We start from the raw sequence: 15293 nt of genomic DNA, 5'->3' as shown, positions 1-15293 counted from the left end.
CACAGACTCCCGACACAGACTCCCGACACAGACTCCCGACACAGGCTCCCGGCACAGACTCCCGGCACAGGCTCGCGGCACAGGCTCCCGGCACAGACTCCCGGCACAGACTCCCGGCACAGGCTCCCGACACAGGCTCCGGCACAGACTCCCGGCACAGGCTCGCGGCACAGGCTCCGGCACAGGCTCGCGGCACAGGCTCCGGCACAGGCTCCCGGCACAGACTCCCGGCACAGGCTCGCGGCACAGGCTCCCGGCACAGACTCCCGGCACAGACTCCCGGCACAGGCTCCCGACACAGGCTCCGGCACAGACTCCCGGCACAGGCTCGCGGCACAGACTCCCGGCACAGACTCCCGGCACAGGCTCCCGACACAGGCTCCGGCACAGACTCCCGGCACAGGCTCGCGGCACAGGCTCCGGCACAGGCTCGCGGCACAGGCTCCGGCACAGGCTCCCGGCACAGACTCCCGGCACAGGCTCCGGCACAGGCTCCGGCACAGGCTCCCGGCACAGACTCCTGGCACAGGCTCGCAGCACAGGCTCGCGGCACAGGCTCGCGGCACAGGCTCGCGGCACAGGCTCCCGGCACAGGCTCCCGGTACAGGCTCGCGGCACAGGCTCGCGGTAAGCTCGCGCGGTTCGTGTGCTGTTCTAACGTCATCGTCATCAATGGCAGGGTGGATGGGGGGGGGGTCACTCCTTCTCCTCTGCTGCCTCTCGTAATCCGCGCATCGAGATTCGGAATTGCTCATTGTTAACGGAAGTTAAAATTTGTACGTTAACGGGCTACCAAATGGTCCGCTCGCACGGTTTTTAATTTGGGGGCTGTGGTTGAAATAGAAAAATCTCTTCCAGTTCTCTCCAAAACAGACAGGGGGGGGGGGGGGGGCGCACGACCGCTTGCTGAGATTTACGAAGGGATTCCTTCACCCCCAGTGACGAGGCGGCGAATAAAAAAAAAATCTGACGGACAGACGGACAGACGGACGAACAGATAAAAAAATAAATGGTGTAAAGAAAAATATTTTGTTAAACAAACACGAAAAAAAACGGTTCAGTGAAGGCACTCCCCCCCCACCCGCCCCGCCCGCCACGCCTCTCGTCTAACTCCGGCTTTCAGAGAAAACACGCGATGATAAAAACTGACCAACCCACGTCGACCCCCGGGGGGGGCCGGGCTGAGACAAACCTCCCCCCCCACCTAAGCCCTCGCTCCGTATCGTTTCCTGACCCGAGCAGGGCCTCTGGTTTTTTTTGTCCAACGAAATACCCCGGAGGGCAAAGAAAACAAATGTCGTCACCTGACTTGGGCCCGCGCGCGTGTTTGTTTAAACACCTGTGCCCTATTACCGGCCAAAGTGTCTGGCTAGACCTCTCCGTCCCCCGTGAGATGTTGTGGCCTGTGTGTGTGTGTGCCAGTGTGTGCGCGTCAGTGTGTGTGCACGTCAGTGTGTGCGCGTCAGTGTGTGTGTATCAGTGTGTGTGTATCAGTGTGTGCGCGTCAGTGTGTGTGTATCAGTGTGTGTGTATCAGTGTGTGTGTATCAGTGTGTGCGCGTCAGTGTGTGCGCGTCAGTGTGTGTGTATCAGTGTGTGTGTATCAGTGTGTGCGCGTCAGTGTGTGTGTATCAGTGTGTGTGTATCAGTGTGTGTGTATCAGTGTGTGCGCGTCAGTGTGTGCACGTCAGTGTGTGTGTATCAGTGTGTGTGTATCAGTGTGTGGGCAGCGGTAGTGTAGCGGTTAGCGCGCTGCGCGATGAACCCAGCGACCCGGGATCGATTCTCACTCACGGCCAACACCCAGTGACGATTATCTGAAACGGTCATGGGCCTCCCCTAGGTCGACTCAGCCTCAAATGAGTATTTGGTGCAGTGTGTAAACATCGCCACTGGGGAGACAAAGGCGGCCAGGCGTGAAGCTGGCCACCCACCCCCTCGTGTGCCGTGCCGGCCTTCATCGGTGCTCGCTAACAGCACTTGCCTCAACGGTCTGTCACAGGCTATACGGGGGATCTTTGTTTGATCTTTGGTTGTGCGGAGCGGTGGCGCAACAGTTAGTGCACTCGCAGAGACGAAACCCAGAGATCGCCCCCCCCACCCCGAGGGAGGATTCTCTGAAGCGGTCCTGGGCCTCCCCCCTAGGTCGAATTGGCCTCAAACGAGTACGTGGTTTGGCGTGCGAACATCGCCACTGGGGAGACAAAGGCGTCTGGGCGTGGTGCTGGCCAGCCACCCCTCGTGTGCCACAGTGCCGGCAGCCTTCACAGGCGCTGCTGCCACTCCCGACAGTCTGTTGAAGCAACACGTGGGATCTTTGTCGTTGGCATGTTGGTGTTGCGTATTTTAGCGCGCGCGCGTGCGTGTGCGCGTGTGTGCGCGTGTATATCAATTCAATACACACGGCCGCATCACCGTCCGTATGCGAGCCTGTCACGTGTCTGCCCCTCCACTAGGTCGACTCGGCCTAAAACGATCCCTGGATCGGCGGATCACCATCAGCACCGGCCCGCCGGCCGGCTGGGAGTTGTCACCGCCTCGGGTGCCGCGCCAAATTGATAAACTTTGACTTCAAACTTTCGTGACTGCAGGAATTCATATTCTTGGTTCTTTCGGTAAAGTCACGTAGATAGAAAATAAAATTAACGTAACAGAAAATACATTTTAATAAAATAAAATGACAACTTAAAAATAAAAACAATAAATTGAAAATAATCAAATAAAAATACGCACGACGTTTCGATCGCAATACAAGCGGTCTTCATCAGGCGGTCGAAGTGCCGCGGGTTTTGTGCTTTCATTATTGTTAATTTTTTTACATTTAATTTCATTATCTTTTTACTTTATTTTCCATCTACGTGACTTCACCGAAAGAACCAAGAGCACCAACGTTATAGTCGGGGGGCTCGCAAACGGCACTCTGCCCAACAGCCTGCGAAGACCCCACAAGGGGCGTGGGCGGGAGATGGGGGGGGTCACTGGCGGATCTTTGTCTTTGTCACGGGGAGCAAACGACGGGAGAGTGAGCCGGAGAGCGGGAGAGAGTGGGGGAAGAGCAGATGAGGATGTGGTATGTGGACAAACCTGCTAAAGGTTATTTAAGCCCCTTGCTGTTCCGATCGTTTCCCCAGAGTTCAACAGCACTGGACTGGCGTGCTGCAGCTGATACTGAGAGAGAGAGAGGGATACCATTGCGAAATGCAATAAAACACTGTCACCGTCTTCCCCGGATTTGCAAGAATACCACATTTCCACACTGCATTTGTGAAGCAAAAGTTGACGCCGTGCGCCTTATCATCTGGTAGCTGTGCGCGAGTGTGTGCGTCTGTGTGTGTGGGGAGCGGTGGTGCAGCGGTTAGCGCGCTATGCTGTGAACCTGGCGACCTGGGCTCGATTCCCGCTCACGGCCAACACCAGTGACGATTATCTGAACCGGTCCCGGGGCCTCCCCTAGGTCGACTCAGCCTCAAATGAGTACCTGGTGCGATGTGTAAACATCGCCACTAGGGAGACAAAGGCGGCCGGGCATGGTGTTGACCACCCACCTCCTCGTGTGCCGTGCCGTTCTTCATAGCCACTCGCTAACAGCACTTGACCCTACAGTCTGTTAAGGCTATATGGGGGATCTTTATCTTGTGTGGGGAGCGGTGGTGCAATCGTGAGCGCACTGCGCTACGAACCCGGCGACCCGAGTTCGATTGCCGCTGATACACCTCCCCTAGATCGACTCAGCCTAAAATGAGTACCTGGTGCGGTGTAAACATCGCCACTGGGGAGACAAAGGCGGCCGGGCGTGGTTGCTGGCCACCCACCCCCTCGTGTGCCACAGTGCCGGCCCTTCCTAGACGCTGCTCGCTGACAGCACTTGCCCCTACACTCTGTTAGGGCTACACGGCGGGGTTTGAGGAGGGGGGGAAGAGATCTTTGTCTTTGTGTGTGCGTGAGAAGATTTGTCAAACTTTATTGACACCGGGCACACATTTTTGAGGTGTGCCTCACGCGACATTCCGCAGCGTCTTATAATCCGGAGAATACGGAGAATAATAATAGTTTACAATCGGCTCTGTGAATCCACCGCTGGATGAAGGCCTCCCCGCTCCGCCCCGCCCCCATCACCCCACCCGCTGTGCGCCCCCCCCCCGCCCGTCTCCCAACATAAGCACAAACCCACGCTGTGTCGGTCGCGCGGGTTTCTCGACCACATTTCACCGCGCCGGTTAAACGCGCGTCGGTTGGGACGGGGCGGGAAAGGCCCGGTTCAGCGACGTGCGCCGTCGCCGGGAGTTGAACTCGGCTCGTGCAGAGTTCGCGGCGCGGCGAGCCGGACCTGCCAGCGACGCCACCCCCACCTGTCCCGGGGACGCAAGCGAAGGGCGCAAAAAACAGGCGAGCGTCTCGCTTGCGCGCGTCGCTCGTGTCGCGATCGGCGCGTGCGCCGCTGTCGTCGTCATCATCTTGCCGAGCGGCGAAACGAAATCTTGGCAGCGCGAACCCCTCTTGTGCGGCCGTGCGCACCCGTAGCCGCCCCAGCGTCCGTTTGTGTGAACTAGATCGCAATTAGGACGAGATTTGTTTACTTTTAACATTTCGATCGAGACGGAAAGAAGAAGAGGCAACGATTCGTCGACATCCCAGGCCCGGCCCTCTTCACCAACAGCCAAAACCACCCGGGCGAGGAGCGAGGGCTCGATTTGTGAAAGAAGTGAGACAAACGCCGGAGAATGTTTCGGCACCCTCCCCGTGACGCACGCCGCATCAAGTGCGCCCCTCGCTAACGTGCCTACGACTGGTCACGTGCCACCTATGACAGCCTACCAGCAACCCGGGGAAATACTTGGACAAATGGCGCGTAGACTACCGCTACGCTGCAGCTTTCGTCTTACTCATCAAATGCACCAACCTCCTCCAATCTCACCAGTGACCTGGGAAATGTTCGGCGTAGACATTGGGCCCTGGATTAACTTCGGGACACACGGACTCAAAGAGAACCCCATAGGACTTACGCAGAGACTGAGAGATCCAACGACTGACACAGACACCCATAGAGACGTACTGACATGCAGAGATCTAAAGACGCACACAGAGACCCATAGTCAAGCATAGTCACAGACTCACAAGCGCCGCTCCCGACGTCGTCCGCCGGGGCCTCGTCTGCGGTCCGCGTGGACGGCGCCGCAAACGCGCACGATCCATCGATATCGCAGGAGCAGCGCCGGCGATGACTGAGCTCCACGCCTCGGATCAGCAAGGCTAACGACGGACGACGCGAAAGAAGTCCAACACGCCTACATCCAGACATACGTAGGGCCGAGCTCTCATTACGAGCAAGGCTGTACAATATCTGCAGCAGTAGATTTTAGCGTGGATGTTGAAATCCTTTTTGTCTTAGGCGGTCGCCGACACGCTCCACGCCGGACCCAGTTGCGCAGGCGAAATATTTCCGCAACCCGGGCACCACCACGTCCAGTATAGCTCGCTATGAACCGACCTGCACACCCCCCCCCCCAACCCACCCCGCCTTCCCTGCACCCCTACTCCAATCGACCGGCGACAAAGAGTAAAACGATGCCCCGGTGCCGCAGCTCGTAATGTGAAACCTGCACACAAGGCCTTGCGGGGACTGGGTCCTCCGCAAGCGGCGAGTTTATAGAACCTCGGCACGTTGTCCACGAGCGCCGGGAAAATATGGAAACGATCGCGGCTCTGGGTGGAGGGCGTGCGGGGGGGGGGCATCACGTTCCAAAAGCACGGCCAAGTTCTGGCACTTGCCCGTCCCGGCCGTAGCCGGCGATGCGGGCGTTTCGCTGCGTCGCAGCGATCGTAAGAAATGCACGTCGTAGTGGACTCTGCCAAACATCCGTGTCCAACCTAACACATTCCTGCGGAGGGAGCTGGTAGGAACGTTGGGTTGCTCGGTCAATGGCCTGCAGGGTCAACGGCGGCGTGGTGTATTCCGCAAATATGGCCGACTGTGCGGGCGGGCACAAGCCGGCGTGAGTAGGTTAAACGTTGAGTTTTATAAGGGCACCACGGGGTGACCAGCTCCTCCCCAACCAGCCCCACCCCTCCCACCCCCCACCCAGCACCACCCTCCCCACCCAGCCCCTCCTCACCCTCCCCACCCAGCTCCTCCCCACCTTCCACACCCCCCCCCCTCTCCACCCAGCCCCACCCCTCCCATTTTTGGATGCACGACGGACGGACGGACACAATAATCCCCTGTGGGCTGGTGGAACCAGGTGGTTCCTACCAGTATATATACAGATGTTTATTATACGGCCACAGAGCTCGGGCAATCGTGGGCACCAATTTATGGTTGCATCACCGCTTTGCCGGTTGTTTTCCGGCACCTCTGAATCTGACGACAGACGGTGCGGCGAGTCCTTTGTGTTTGTCACCGACCGTGTAGGCCGAATCGGTGGTTAACTTCGTCTGGAAGAGTCGGGGAACGCCGTTCTGGGAATTATTTTGACACCCCAGCCACGTCCCATCTCATCTCACCACCACCACCACCACCACCTCCACGACCTCCACCACCTCTACCACCACCAATACCCGCCATTCGCCACTAAGTGACGGTGACGTCACCACTGTGCCTGTGCCAGGTCAGGTACACTTTGAGGCCAACTTGCTGAATTTTAGCCGCCTGGCGCTCGTTGTTGTGAGCATCGCTCCTTTGTCTCCAACTGCCCAGGAGCGGAGTCCTTCACGAGCCTCCTCCACCGAGGCCGATCTTAACACTGCTGGCACCAGTCTTCGGCAAGTCCACTCAGCTCCACATCCTCCTGTACCGCATCAATCCATCTCTTCTTCAGCCATGTCGTGCCTGTTTAGCCCCCTCTATGCAGCCAAATGGAAGCTGCCGGGGCATGCGGTGGCTGGGCATGCGGGCTACATGACCCAGCCAACGCAGCCTTGCCTGCCGGAGGAGCTCACCGATGGGACTTTGTCCAGATCTTTAAAGGATTTGTGAGCTCTTCACACTCTCCAGCCTGGTTAAACTCAGGATGGATCGCAGGCAGGCCAGCCTAAATGTTTCTAACCGGCGAAAATGCTCCACGAGAGGGGTCCACATTTCAGAGGCATAAAGAAGGGACGGGATCACTGTGGCCGAGAAGATCCGAAGCTTCATTCTGAGTGACAGACCAGGCAGCCTCCACACAGCGTCACGCAACCAATGAAAGGATAATGCCGCTCGACTGATTTGTGAGACCCCTGCTGTCAAATTGGAGCCGGTCGTGAGCACACTGCCCAGATATGGGGAACTCTCCACTCTCTCCACAACTTCTCCATCCCCAATGGGGAGCTGAGGGAGTGGAGTATTTGATGGCACAACAACCCAGGCAGGTGCTTAGTTTTGGTGGGGCTGCTGGTAAGGCCCCACCTCTTAGTGGCAAGCTCCAGGTTCAGCAACAGCGCCTCCAATTTCTCCGCTGAGTGAGCAGCAATCACCAGATCAACAGCATACATAACGTGGTTGACCAATAGGGGAGCCATCCCTCTACCGCACCTGGGCATCGATCAGCCTCCCATTGTATCTGTATCAGGTGAAAAAAATTCCTCCGGTACAGCCATAGAAAGATTCTCGAACTACGTCGTCAAAGATGATGTTAAATAATGTGGGAGCCAGAGGACATCCCTGTCGCACATCAAGGTGAACAGGGAATGGTTCCAACTCCTGGCCACGTAGCTTTACCCAGGCCTGCCCAATTTCATGAAGGCCCTTAATGATTGTGAGCAGTAAGTTAGGGGCTCCAAAATCTCTAAGGACTTCCCACAGCCCTGGCCTGCTGATGGTATCATAGCCGTTGAGCAGGTCAATAAAGCAGAGATGTAGGTCTTGTTGGAATTCCATACACGTCTGCTGTAGCAGACGGACAGAAAATATGGCGTCTGTGCAAGACCGCCCTGGCCTGAAACCATCTCTGCCATCACCTCCACCACCACCTCCACCACCACCACCTCCACCAAAAAAAAACAAAGACAAAGATCCCCCTGTAGAGCCTCAACAGATTGTTGGGGCAAGTGCCGTTAGTGAGCACATGCGTGAGCTAGTGGGAATATCGCTCCGGGGCAACCTGTCGTCCTTAAGGGACCGCGCACTCCAAATTCAACTCCCCGTCCGCAAGATGAACCCGGCCTTTTATTGAGAACAAACAAATGATGTCCGCGACATCGAATCACGTGACAGCGTGCACGCACGTGAGTGTCGTGTCAGCCGGTCCAGCCGGGCAGCATTCCGGGAAGACATCGAGTGAGAAATTAAGCCCTGGGGGGGGGTGGGGGCGGGGAGGCGGGGGGGTCCAAACCCTGACGCTCCTCCTGGTTTATTGTCGCACCAGAGCCGTGACCTGTTTTTATCGTCTATAAACCACCACCACCTCCACCACCACCTCCACCACCACCACCACCACCTCCAACATCACCACCAGAGCGTCAGGAGTGCCATCGCCATTGCGTAGTCTCTCTCCGCTGTTGTGACCCTTCACCACCTGGAACTCCATCATCCCCCCCCCACCATTCCCTCCCATCATCCCCCCCCCCACCATCCTCCTCCCCACCCCCTTCCACATTCGCAGCGAATGACTCTTTGCCTCGGGGGGCAAGGGGAAATTGCGCGCGTTACAAGCGAGAACGATTATGATCATCATCAACATCGCCGCCATCGTCATCATCATCAGCTACGATAAATCCGCCGCTGGATGGAGGCCTCCTCCCCCCACGCCGTCTCCATCCCTCCGGTTCCAACGTCGCCACCCAATCTCCCCCGGGGTCACGAGCGGATCTCGTCGTTCCGTCTCCGCGGGGTCAAAGTCCTGACCTCAACTGCCCCCCCCCCCCCCTCCCGACGTAACCGCGAGAGCTTCTAGACCACGGGTCGGTCGGATGGGCAGGCGCGGTAATGTCGGGTGGTGGAGGGTTACTACGAACGACGCCGATTTGGTCAGATCGCCGCACGGTGGCCCGACCCGGCAAAAAAAAAAAAGCGAGACTTTGGTACCGGCTGCCAAGGGCAACCGCGCATCCAACTCGACGAACCACGCGACGCCATCCGTGGGTGAACGTTGCGGTAGGGGGGGGGGTCACGGGGGGCACGGGGGGCGGGACTGCGGCTGTTGGCAGTGAAGCGTTCGGTCGCGTGAAGGTGAGAACGGGGGAAAAAGAGAATCCGCCGTCGACTTTGCATCTTTCAATCTGAATAATGCACGGCCATATAAAGAGCCGCAACCGTGGGCTCACCTCGTGCGCCTTACTGTGTGTGTGTACGCGTGAGCGTGCGCACGTGTGTGTGTGCGTGCGTGAGCGTGCGCACGTGTGGGTGTGCGTGCGTGAGCGTGCGCACGTGTGTGTGTGCGTGCGTGAGCGTGCGCACGTGTGGGTGTGCGTGCGTGAGCGCGAGCGCGGGAGAGCTTATAGATTTACGGCGTGCGATCCTAACACACGGCCGCCGATCCGGGATTAATACGGTCGTCAGCGCCCCCCAGCTCCCCCAGGCCACCGACTGCTGTTGACCGCACGACGTTAGGGGGGTCCTAACAAGCGCCCGCGCCAAAAATCAAGGAAGCGCCCCGTCGCACTGACGACGACGACACCCACGGCGGGCCCCCCACTCTCCAGCCCCCCCCCCCCCAGCCTTCCGCCCTCCCCCCCCCCACCAACGCCAACGCTTAAATCCAGAGGTTTACCCCGCACACGGGATTATGACTCCCGTGATCGTGCTAAGAAGGCACCGTGGCCTGGATATGGGACAGCGGTCCGGAGGTCACTGCACGTGCATGCGTGCGTGTCTGTGTGCGATAGTGCGAGCGTGTGCGTGTGCGAGCATGTGCGTGCAAGCGTGTGTGCAAGCATGTGTGCGAGCATGTGCGTGTGTGTGCGAGCGTGTGTGTGTGAGCGTATGTGTGTGTGTGCGAGCATGTACGTGTGTGTGTGTGTGTGCGAGCATGTGCGTGTGTGTGCGTGTGTGTGTGAGCGTATGTGTGTGTGTGCGAGCATGTACGTGTGTGTGTGTGCGTGCGAGCATGTGTGTGTGTACGTGCGAGCGTGTGCGTGTGCTGCGCTACCATGGGGAGTGGTGGTGAAGTGGTTAGCGCTACGCTGCACTACGAACCTGGTGCCCCCAAGTTCGATTCCGGCTCACAGCTAACGCTAGTGACGATTATCTGAACCGGTCCTGGGCCTCCCCTAGGTCGATTCAGCCTCAAATGAGTACCTGGTACAGTGTGTAGTAAACATCGCCACTCGGGAGACAAAGGCGGCCAGGCGTGGTGCTGGTCACCCACTCCCTCGTGTGCCATTCTGGCCTTCATTGGTGCTCACTAACAGCACTTTCCCAACAGTCTGTTAAGGCTATACGGGGGATCTTTGTCCTTGTTTTTTGGTGGAGGTGGTGGAGGTGATGTTGGTGGTGGAGGTGGTCATGATGGTGGAGGTGATGGTGGAGGTGATGGTGATGATGGTGGTGGTGATGGTGATGCTGGTGGTGGTGGAGGTGATGGTGATGGTGATGATGGTGGTGGAGGTGATGGTGGTGGAGGAGATGGTGGTGATGATGGTGGTGGAGGTGATGGTGGTGGAGGTGATGGTGGTGATGATGGTGGAGGTGATGGAGGGTGTGGACGAGCGAGCCATGGTGGACAGAACGAGAGCTGCACCTCGCAGCTCAAAAAAAAAATAACTCTGCGACCAACGTCCACTTAATCACGGCCCAACAGGGCTCTTCGTGATGAATTAAAAAAAAGAAGAAAAATAAAAAAATAAAGAATTAACAGACAGCGGTCATTAGTAGCTGACGGTGATTACGGGGAAAATTGTATTTTGATTTATTAAAAAAAGCACCGCCGCGCACGGTTTGTGGACGTAGAATGATGGCTAATGACACAACCTCTGCATTTCCCCCGACATCTAAAGCCATTTCAACCTCCTGACCTTCCCCAGCCCGAATATACGGGGGGGGGGGGGGGGAAGGAGGGCAAAGAAATCTATAATGCCGCGGCATATTACTCAAGGTAAGGGATCAGTGACCCGTAATTTGAAATGTCTAAATCAATCATCATGCGGCCGTCCACCGTACTGCGAACACGACGGCATTGCTAACATCTGTCTTGAGAATATTAAAAAAAAAACTGGAAATAAATATAAGACGCACGTTTACAGTATATCAAAAAAAATCTTTCGTTTCCCCCGTGCCTGCGCTGCCACCCCCCCTCTCTCTACTGCAACGTTCACCCCGCGGACGGTGTCGCGGATCTGCGGATAAAGCGCCAGGGGCAACAGAAACGCGACGGCCTCCGTAGGTCGCTCTTGTGACCGACGGCGGCGGCGTGCGGCGGGGGTCTGGGATGATAATTCTCGTGGGGGGCGACCGGCGGGGCGACCGGCGGGGCGACTGGCGGTTGTGACCATGACGGGCCAATGCAAAGCGACGTTCACAACGACAGAGGCGACGACGGCATGCCACTCTCAACAATAACAACAATAACAACAATAACAGCGGCAATAATTTACGTGCCCTTAACACGTCGGCACTGCGGAGGCGTCAGCCGCGCGACGGATGGGGCCTCCGTGCCGCCCACCCGATCGTCCGTTGCCGAAATCGCTCGCCGCTGCCCGGGCAGAACCGCGGGTTCGCTCGACTTGAAGGACGCCGGCGCTATTTCTGGCGGCGGCGGCTGCGGCGCAGCCGACACGACGGAGCCACCGGCACAATGAGGCAGACGCACAGACAGAAAACTCCCCCGGCGCCCCTCGCTTGTGCCGCGATTGAAAATCCCGGCGCGGGGGAGGGAGGGGAACCAAGTCTGAGTAAGAAGGCGAGCGCGGAAATCCGAGCCGGTAATTGGGAGGGTTTTTTTGTTGTTTGTTTCACTTCAAAAGTAACAAAAATATAAATACTATAATCGGTTTCATTCATTTGTAATATATCAACTGCAGGATCGAGGGTAGGCCTTCCCGCGTGCCGTGCCACGGGTGTTTTTTCGCTTGACCATACTTCACCGCACTCCGCGAGCTCAGCTGCGGTGTCGGTCGGGTGCGGAGGCGCGGGACCGCAGAGCTTCGGCAATTGTTGGGTAGCGCCGACTCCGGACCGCTGTGCGGCTGCTGCCGCCGCCGCTGCCGCCGCCGCTTCTGCTGCCGCTGTACCGTGCGATGGGCGTCGCAACCTGACTGGTCGAATTTATTATTCTTCGCTTGTTCATTACCGGTATCACTGGCCGCCTTGGTGGGAATCGAACTCGGGTCGGCGTGACCGAGGTGAAAAAAGAAACGTCGCCGCGCCACCGCTCCACCGACGGGAGGCTGCCGTGAGGGGGAACTAACGGCGACACCGGCGAGGTGGCCCCACCATCACGCGGCTGCTCGTCACGCGGTTCTGCATTTGTCGCTGGATTGATGATTCCCCCGGCTAGGGGGAGCTGACTATTTTCAAGGCGAGCCGCAGCGGCCCCCCGCAGTGGGCAGGGTGTGCGTAGCCGCGTCGTCCACGGCCGCGCTGCTCACGTCCACGCACCCTCGCCGCACCAGGCACGCTTTCTTTCAGGCCGAGCCAGAGGGGATGTCGTTTGTCCCCAAGACCGGCTCGGATATCCGGCACCGCCACTGTTCTGGGCCACGATTGGAAACCGAGAACTCGGGTCGCCGGGTTCGCGGTGCGGCGCGCCGACCCGCCGGCGCCGACCCGCCGGCGCCACGGCGCACCCACCCACCCACCCACCCCGCCGCCGCCGCCGTCCCCTCACCTTGTAGATGAGCACGCTGGCCTGGTGCTCCCGGCCCGCCACGTGCAGCCCCATCCTGTCCAGGCCGCTCGCCACGAAGTCGCAGGCGCAGCACCGCAGCTGCACCAGCGCCGGCGCGACGCCGGCCGCCCCCGATCCGGACGACGCCGACGCCGCCGCGGCCGCCGCCGCCGCGGCCGCCGCGGCCACGGCGTCGGCCCGCCCGCCCTCGCGCAGGTGGGCCGCGAGCTGGTGCCGCGCGGCGTGCTTGTCCGTCTTGCAGTGCAGCTGGAAGTTGGCGCGCAGCGGCGTGACGTAGCCGCAGAGGCGGCACGCGTGGGCGCCCTCGCCCGTCACCGCGCGCCACTCGCCGTCCGGCAGCCGGCGCTCCGAACCGGCGTGCGCCGCCAGCTCGTCCGGGTCGTCCGTGGAGAAGGCGTCGCACACGCGGCACAGGAACAGCTTGGGCGACGGCGCACGCTCGCCGCGGCCCGGCCGATCTCGGTCGCCGTGGCTCGCCGACGACGACGTCGGGTTGTGTTTTGGCACGGACGGCGCCGGGCAGGTGGCGGCGCCGTCGAGGGGTGTCTGGGCGGCGGCGCGCTGCCTCTCCGCGTCTGAGAAATGGAGTGCGGAGAAAGTGCGGCGGGAGAAATGTTACGGCGAATGCAATATGACGGTCCTGATAAAGATGACGATGATAACGATGGTGGCGACGATGATGAGGATGATGACGACGACTATGACGACGACGACGATGACGACAAAGACGCAGATGACGACGGTGGCACGTGGGCGCGACGCCGCGGGCCCGACGAGCGTGCTCATCCACGACGATTTGTGGGCTCCGTACGATATTTGTGTTCACACGCACTCATTCGCTCGCCAACTCTCAGATGGGACAAGCGAATGTCTAAATCGCTTAGATCGCCGGGGCCAACGTTGAATCTCTGATAAGTCACCCTTCATCGCCACGTACGGAATCATCACGCGGAGATGTTGATGTTATGTGCAGTTTATGCAAATCGCATGCAAATGACATGCTAATTGTCACACCGCGGCTCCACATTTTTTTATTCTGAGCAATTTGTAACAAAAATTGCTCCGACGTTGGCAAATATAAAATACAAATGCCCGCGAAGTCTTCAATATACGGCATAACAAACAAAAAAGATGCTCACGGGAATTAATTAATTCATTTGCGGCCAAAACACCGGGTGTGTTTTGGTTGTTACGCAAGACCGGGTGTTGGGTGCCCTACATGTGACCTACAACATTAGCGAAAACTCTCATTAAGGGAAATCAAATTAGCTAATGGAGCCAGCCACGGAGCGGATTTAAAAAGGAGATTCCGGCTCTGTAATTGGCGTAAACGCATTTCCTCATTTCGACAAAAAGGAGAGGGGGCCGGGCCGAGGTGCTGCCGCTGCCACCGCGTCGTGGCCTGGACCCCCCCCCCCCCCCCGTTTTATAATTAATAAACAAACCGCCAATTTGGAACACTAAAACCGTACGGTTGAGGACGGGGGCAGGCGGCGTAAATCCGTTGGGGTCGCCCGGCACCCCGGCGCTGGGCCACGCCGCCACGTGGACGTCACCGCCGGCCGTCGACGGCCGGCGGTGACGGCCGAACGGGCGCGACGGCGACGCCGTTGGCCGCGACGCTCCGTCGCCAAAACGCGGCCCCCACTTTGTCAATGACGGGGGGGGGGACCCACGATCGGTTCACGCGGTGCATCGCTCGCCAACCCATGTTCGCTGCGGTGCACAGCGCAGCGTGCCGACCGCTGCACCGCAGCTCTAACCCCAGTGACACGGACGCGAGGCGCATACACGCCCCGCCCCCCCCCCCACGTGCCCCTCCCCCCCACGTGCCCCCCCCCCCACGTGCCCCCCCCCCCCCCACGTACCCCCCCCCCCCCCCCCACGTACCCCTCGCCCCCAAAGCACCATATCCACGTTACAATGTGATTTTTAATTTCCTGCAACGTAAACATACAGCGGTAGATTTTCTGGATATTTTTTCCTCCCTCCACTCTATCCCCCCTCTCTCTCTACACACACACACTGCATGTGTATTCTTTCTTATGGGTTCGTTAAGGTTCTTTGAACGCGTGCCATCTGTAACGTGTCCCGGAATAAGATTGGCGCGTTGTTTGCGGTTAACCGAAGCTATTTCTGATCTAGCCACGCCCGCCATAAACACAAACACTTGAACTTGAATACAGCATCGTGGCCTTGTGAGCAATTTAGCCACGTGCGTGTGTGTAGTTACGTGTGTGTAGCTACGTGTGTGTGTGTGTGTAGCTACGTGTGTGTGTGTAGCTACGTGTGTGTGTGTAGTTACGCGTGTGTATAGCTACAAGTGTGTGTGTAGCTACGTGTGTGTGTGGAGCTACGTGTGTGTGTGTAGCTACGTGTGTGTGTGTCTGGGGAGCGGTAGTGTAGCGGTTAGCGCACTGCGCTATGAACCCGGCGACCAGAGTTCGATTCCCGCTCAAGGTCAACACCAGTGACGATTATATGAACCTGTCCTGGGCCTCCCCTAGGTCGACTCAGCCTCAAATGAGTACCT

General features: G+C 58.5%; 1 protein-coding gene across 1 annotated transcript in view; it reads right to left on the bottom strand.

The window, feature by feature from the left end:
• Positions 1-15293, bottom strand: part of LOC144951639 (zinc finger homeobox protein 3-like) — a 127411-nt gene that overhangs the window by 58736 nt on the left and 53382 nt on the right. The window contains 1 exon segment of the mRNA XM_078881929.1: positions 12740-13335. Coding sequence (XP_078738055.1) covers positions 12740-13335 — 596 coding nt within the window.

This window comes from Lampetra fluviatilis, chromosome 63, assembly GCF_964198595.1.
Source record: "Lampetra fluviatilis chromosome 63, kcLamFluv1.1, whole genome shotgun sequence".
In the NCBI taxonomy this organism is placed as follows: Eukaryota; Metazoa; Chordata; class Hyperoartia; order Petromyzontiformes; family Petromyzontidae; genus Lampetra; species Lampetra fluviatilis.
This window is presented reverse-complemented; position numbering and strand designations above follow the sequence as displayed.